The sequence below is a fragment of the Cylas formicarius genome, unplaced genomic scaffold (genome assembly GCF_029955315.1).
Source record: "Cylas formicarius isolate icCylForm1 unplaced genomic scaffold, icCylForm1.1 PGA_scaffold_2__14_contigs__length_35257938, whole genome shotgun sequence".
NCBI classification, from domain to species: Eukaryota; Metazoa; Arthropoda; class Insecta; order Coleoptera; family Brentidae; genus Cylas; species Cylas formicarius.
The window spans coordinates 18,110,052-18,116,559 of record NW_026844319.1 but is presented as its reverse complement, the minus strand read 5'-3'; the positions used below and the strand labels follow the sequence as shown (position 1 = coordinate 18,116,559).

At 32.9% G+C, this 6,508-nt stretch overlaps 1 protein-coding gene across 5 annotated transcripts; it reads right to left on the bottom strand.

Annotated features, from left to right (window-relative positions):
* Positions 1–439: 439 nt before the first annotated feature.
* Positions 440–6,306, bottom strand: LOC132698464 (transmembrane protein 184B). Of its 5 annotated transcripts, none has more exons than XM_060664520.1 (8): positions 6,198–6,306; positions 5,498–5,711; positions 4,697–4,862; positions 4,380–4,638; positions 4,159–4,328; positions 3,858–4,099; positions 3,681–3,765; positions 440–1,625 (listed from the first exon to the last, which is right to left on the bottom strand). In XM_060664520.1, the coding sequence occupies exons 1-8, from the start codon at positions 6,281–6,283 to the stop codon at positions 1,423–1,425; spliced, it is 1,425 nt and encodes a 474-aa protein (XP_060520503.1). In that variant the 5' UTR covers positions 6,284–6,306; the 3' UTR covers positions 440–1,422. The 5 variants fall into 5 exon arrangements, with proteins under 5 accessions (XP_060520503.1, XP_060520506.1, XP_060520504.1 ...); XM_060664523.1 differs by having other exon boundaries at positions 5,498–5,718; positions 6,198–6,294; XM_060664521.1 differs by having other exon boundaries at positions 5,498–5,718; positions 6,067–6,276.
* Between the last annotated feature and the right edge of the window lie 202 nt (positions 6,307–6,508).

Genomic DNA, 6,508 nt, shown 5'->3' with positions numbered 1-6,508 from the left:
AAAACATTTGGGCGATCTTCCCGAGAAGCGGCGCCTGGTGATCTGACCCCTGCCTACGTACACCCAAGTTTCTGGAACATAGAGGAGCCAAGCCAGGGCCAATTTTTTTAGGAAACACTGAGTGGAAAAAGTCTGTCTGTCACTATATATTTTTCTAAACAGCACCATAACTAATAAAATTTGAGGCAACACGAGTAACTTCTGCGCAAGCACCGAAACACTGCAAACACGTCTCGTAGAACCAGGAAGATAAAATACATTTAAATTAATTAATCAAGAAATCTCGTATAGGTACCACGGAATATGGCGGCGAAAAACATTTCCATTTTTAACATTAACATTTAACATTTTTTGGTTCAGAGAAACAAATTACAGAAGATACAGGCAAAATCCGAAGCTAGAGGGAAAGGAAACAAAAACACGTTTATTAGTAATTGGAGAAACTAAAATCAACCAGTATATTTCGCTAAAATAAGTACAAAAATAAAATAAACTCTAGTAACCATAAAAAAGATAATACTGTCAAATTAATCGCATTTCGAAGCACATTTTTTAGAAACAATTGATTTTTGACGTTGATTCTAAAAGTATTGAGCTTTAGAATGAGCTTCAATATCTTTTTGCTGAGCCTCGAGACAATTAAATTAAGCGAATATACAACATTTCTTGCAGACTTTTTGATATTTTATGATTGATTATCGATTATTATGACGCATTAAGACAAACGAAAAATTAACAATTCCAAACAATTTAAATAATACTCAGAATTTGACTAGTACCAAGAGGAATTTTGCGAATACAAAAATATAATGTAATTTCCCTTTCTCTCTTTTTCCCAATTTCTATGACAAACCACAACACAAAAAGCATAATTTTATTCAGCGCACTGTGCCTTTTCCTAATCTCTGAGAACCAAAAAAATTTCTAAATATTAACGACAAAATCCTGATGTCAATTTTATAGAGTTGATCCGTTGAACCAAAAATTAAAGGAAATATAAAAACTATTCCTGTCCTAGATATTTCTGATTTCGATCGCTGGTGTAACATGGTAAACAATTCCATGACTTACTGATCCTTCAGCGTCGTTCCAGAAATACGTAAAACTTTCAAACACCAAAAACATTTATTAGATATAATAAAAATTATGTTACGCAAAGCCCTGTTGTCAAAACTTTACGTTTAATAATGAAAATTTCGAGTTTAACAAAACAGGAATTCGTTTTGGAGTGAAAAGTAACAGTTCCTAAATCCCACAAAATCATTTTTGTTTTACCTATTAATACCTGTTTTACCTGCTAGTTAGTGGTGACAATGTGTTGATTGACATTTGCCTATTAATAAAATAACGGTAACAACAAGGCTTTATAATAGACTATGTATGTATCTACAACAATTTATATAACTCGAGTAAGGATAATAATTAGTTTTCCTCGTCGGAACTGAGGAGCATCGTTTTTTCAGTGTAGTTCTGAATAATGGATGAAACTTTTGAGCTTAAACTCATGGGTGGTTTCGACGGATTATCTAGACTATTGTATGAATGCGGTACTGTGCCACCACTGGGGCTCATCGGATCGTCTGGGTCGTACTGTGACAGCCGGATGCCTCTGCCATTTTTGCCACCTGCAAAATGTTATTCTTGACAAATTTTTACGACTGATGTGCAAATAATATTTATTAAAAAATAACCATTAGCCAGAATTTAAAAAAAGTCTAAGCAGCGATAAGAACTTTTCACTCTTCAATAGATTAGAATAAAATAGCATACCCAAATGAGACTAGAAAAGACTAATATATGTTAATGTACAACTTTTCAATGTTTCAAATTTTCGCTTAGTTTTAAATGCTTCTTTTCAAATAAGTTAATCACTATTAAAATTTTAAAGAAAGAAGACATTTTAAACAATTATAAAAAACATAAATATTAGCATATGTTAAGTTAATTCTTTTTATTTTTTGGTTTTGTTTTTGAAAGATTCAGTTTTTTATATTTTTTATTAAATATTTAAAAAATATTATATCTATTAAATAACAATTACTTATATATTTTTAACATTCATAATCATAACCTACATTGAACTACTTTAACGGAAGAAAAATTCGACTGAACAAACCAGTCGTGAAATAATTACCGAAAAGTCGTCAACAGACTGTCAACATGGAGCTGAAATATATAGGATTCTTCAAAACTTTTGCAAAAATTAAAGGGATCTTGAGATCATCATAAAATTTTGGGAGCAGTAATTTTTAAATGCATGTAAAGCTCAGATAATTTCTTTTTGTTTGATATCTCCACCCTTTTTTATTTGAAACTTTGCTATAAAAAGTTGAACTCAAGGGTTTAAGGATAAGCACTAAAATATTAAGGAATTTTTCACATATTTTGAAGTTTTTTATTATGTGAGGTTAAATGTATGTAGATATTTGGAAGATTCGTTAATAGAAAAACAATAGGCAGTATGATTCATGGATTCATTCATACTGGAAATCTTAAAACCACGAAGACTATTACAAAAAAATAGCACATACCTATGTATACACCAAGCCATTTATTAAATAAACCGAGGTACATAAAGAACTAACCTAACAATCTATATCTAACACTAACTCAAAAGTACAAATTGTATATATACACATATAAAACATTAAATAAATAAAATACCTAGAACAGACTAATTATTGCATCGAAAAATAACTAAGAAAACATATACAAAACCTGCTTAAAGTAAATACTATCGGGCAATTCATAGCATGCAGCTAGTAATGTTTGAAATAAATGCAAGCGAGAAACACTCTGTATAAGTTAAGGGGATTATTTCTCTCTGATGTAGCAAATTGCGCGGAGTGTTATTTACATAAAATTATTTTGCATGTGAATAAGACATCCTGCGTGTTAGAATACATGTTATATACAATTATATCCTAACAGTTAAATGGCCCGCATATAAGCCAAATTGTGTAGAGAAAAGGCACGTCAATAATAAAGTGGCACTCAAATATTATTAAGGGAAAGAAATTCGCAACAAACAGTTCACATTTAATTTTGCTTAAAAATAAAGTCAATGCTAACCCGCTGTAACAGCTTGCAAGAATATCTAAGTTTAATAACACTAATTTTCTTTTCATTAAGGCAACATTTCTCCAAAGTTTTGAATTTACTAAAATAATTATACATTTAAACTTTAACCAAAATTTTTTTTAACTCAAAATTAACTGCGAACCACGAACTTTTGTTGGTATGAATTTCTCGAGGTTCGAACATTTGGCAAGTAAAATGGTTATACAAGTAAATGTTGCCGAGTTCCAACATAGTCAGATACAGACTATTTCCTTCTCATTAATGTCTAAAAAAACAACATATTACTTCTGGACGATTCAAACAAAATCAGGAAGAATAAAAAATAATACAATCAAAATACACATTATTGTAATGTCCTCTGCAACCCCACCAATAGGGATGAAACGTGACATACAGCTAAGCTAATAAAGGAGGACTTGCCATGCATGCATGCCGTAGCTGCATCACAGCCTCTCGTAAGGTTGGTGTGAAATAACATCTGCAAAAAGCACATCTTACATGCAACAAATATATTTTATACAAAATATAATTATCAAAATCTATTCGCTCCAACCCTAAGAAATGAACCTACCAAATCAATCAACAATATGCCAACTTACCCGAACTATACTGAGTGTATTGCTGATACTGCGGATGGAAATTGTGAATGGCATCTGTCATTATATCCTTGGGATTCATTGTTTCCTGGAATCGAAATGGAAATAGTGTGATGAATATGCCTTTAAAGGCAAACCAACTAAATATATATGTAATATATTCTTATCATGAAACCATACCTTAAGGCTACTTGAGATACTCTGCATGGTAACAGATCTGCCCCTCGAATCTGTTACACAACCCTGAGAGTACACCCTGTGAGGAAACGCATATCTCAGGGCGATGGCAGCGCAAAACATCTCAATGCAAATTAGAAAATTCTGGTACCCTGCGGACACCGTACCAGCCGAGGTGGGAATGCCGCTACTGTCAATGATGGGTGAAATGACCTCCGCCTTTTCTAAGATGGCAAGACCAACACCTGCCCAATCAAACCAGCATTAGTAGCGGAAAGTAAATGAAATAGACTGATAAACTCACCTTGCCAAAAAGACAAGAAAATCACAGATTTTACAGTACAAAATTTGAGTACTGGTTCGAATGGGGTCAAGAGATCACGCGTGGCAAAATAAAATAAAAAAAGTCCATAAAGAGCAAGGGAAATTGAAATGTTATAGATGATTGTAGTGTAGAGATATCCTCCATCAGGTCTGCAAGCAAAATATACTGCTTCTGATTCCCACACAAAAATTACCACTTACCTCCAATCGCCATCGTGGTAGTGTCCGAATATTTGCAAAAATATAATTACAAAAGCCATGAGAGGCTTCACCAGACAAAATTGGAGGGTCGCTTGTTTGCAAAACCGTAGAAAACCAATGGTATAGGTTTTCCCGCTAAGACAGCATGTACCAAACAGGCAACTGGACCTTATTGGTTTGCCCCTTATTTCAGACATGATATTGCCCTCCCCTCCCAAATATTCATAACATAGCGACAAGAAATTGTATATCACAAACGCTGAAAACATAAAACATAAATAAATATAGACATGGACAGAAGGTATTTATTTACTTACCCTCATAACAATCTCTTATAGTAAAGAAATAGACATAGTAACTTCCAGAATTGAAGAAGAGTAAACTAATCCAGGAGTATATCGCATAAATTGGTACTATAAATAAGATCCTGACAATCCATCTTTGTTCGGCAGGGTTTGTGTACCATCGAAGGTGATGGTAAATCTGAAAAAGAATGAGCAATTCTTATACATAGATATAAGTTGAAGCTAGAAGCTATTCACAAAACTTCTGGATTCCTCCTGGGTCAGTTGTTGTTGAGTCAAACTTGCTAACGTTTTTCCAATCACCCTGTTGGCTTCTTCATGTTTAACTGAAACAGTTTCAGCAGAAGAAGGAAGCAGAATGATTGCCAAAACGTTAGCAAGTTTGTATCAACAATAAATGACACAGGATGAATAAAGAAATTTCTTAAATAGTATTACAGTAGCCTGTGGATGTTTCTTCTTAACTTAAATTAAGTAACTAAATGTTTAATAAATAAATAAGAAACAGATGATCATTTCCTATTTACTTCAATATAATTAATTACATCACATGTGGTAGGATTAATTAAAAATGAGCAGGCTGCAGATAAACCACCAGAATGAGAATTACTTAAAAAAAAGTTTCAAATAGACATCCTGAGGAAACAAAGTTTAAAGACGCCGAAACGCATTTGAAAACTTTAAAGGCCTTGGTTTTTTGTGGGCTTGTGTGGGTGTCTAAAAAAAAATATTAGGAATGCAAATATAATTCACGGCTCTCAAATATTGGGATGTGTATTGGTTTTTTCTTTAGATCAAATCAAATTAACTCACCTGGGTGCATGTAATAAAAAGTGCGGCAAATACAAAAATGCCTGCTATGCCCCGTGCCAACTTAGTTTGCAAAAATATCAACTCGGAGGGTTGCGCCACCACCGTATCTTCGATATGTGCCGAAATTGTAGTTGAAGCATTGGCCAAAAGCGCTGCTGCTACTGCAGCTAAAGTATGGCTGGTACTACCATTAAGGCCAGTTGTTGCCATAGCACTGAAAACTAAGATAAATTTACTGAAAACATTTTTTGTGTCTACAAATGTTTTTCAGTATCTGCTGGTAATAAAATAAGAATATGAAGTTGTAGTTAATCGTTAGACCAATTTACAAAACTAAACCTATACTGGGTATTTTATAGTTTTTATTAGATTCATTGATGAGATCATCCTCTCTCTATGAAGGATTCTGTAATGGAAATCAGACATTGATATTCTAAAATCAATTAGCCATACAAGGAACATAAATATTTCAAAAAATCTATAAAGCAATTTCATCATTTGATGACATTATCATTGCAGACTCAAAACAAGATTTCAAATACTTAACATTTTGACATATGTTTTCTCACCTGTACCAATATTTTTACGAATGTATCCGGAAACTTCACACGCTATTTAACAATAGAAACACTACACCCTGTTCAATTGTACGAAAATTTTGGAAAAACCACAAATCACGCGCATTTTTTGCATACATTACCTCTTTTTAAAAAAATGACATGAAACAACTTTGCAAACAAAAATCCGCCATGTTTTCAGCAAAGTAAATTCGTATTTTCTGGGCATGCGCGGAAACCCCCATAATTCTTTTCGATCACGGACGAAATTACGAGCAAAACACTAAAAAAGTGAGTTTTGTTAGTTAAACTGTTTTACCCGGTTAAAATCTATTATCATGGTCACAGTTGTGAACAAGGGAATAAATGCAGCTTAAGAATTTCATGTGTTAAACAAATATCAATAATATTAAAGTACTTGTTTTTTGTCGATCGACGAATAATTTTCTAAATA

What these genes read in the sequence shown, in the direction of transcription:
- LOC132698464 (XM_060664520.1), bottom strand. Translation starts at nt 6,283, where the DNA reads ATGCCCAGAAAATACGAATTTACTTTGCTGAAAACATGGCGGATTTTT. An exon ending in TGTCATTTTTTTAAAAAGAG is followed by an intron (nt 5,712 to 6,197) that starts GTAATGTATGCA and finishes CTTAGTTTTCAG; the next exon opens with TGCTATGGCAACAACTGGCC. An exon ending in ATACACTCAGTATAGTTCGG is followed by an intron (nt 1,626 to 3,680) that starts GTAAGTTGGCAT and finishes AACATTTTGCAG; the next exon opens with GTGGCAAAAATGGCAGAGGC.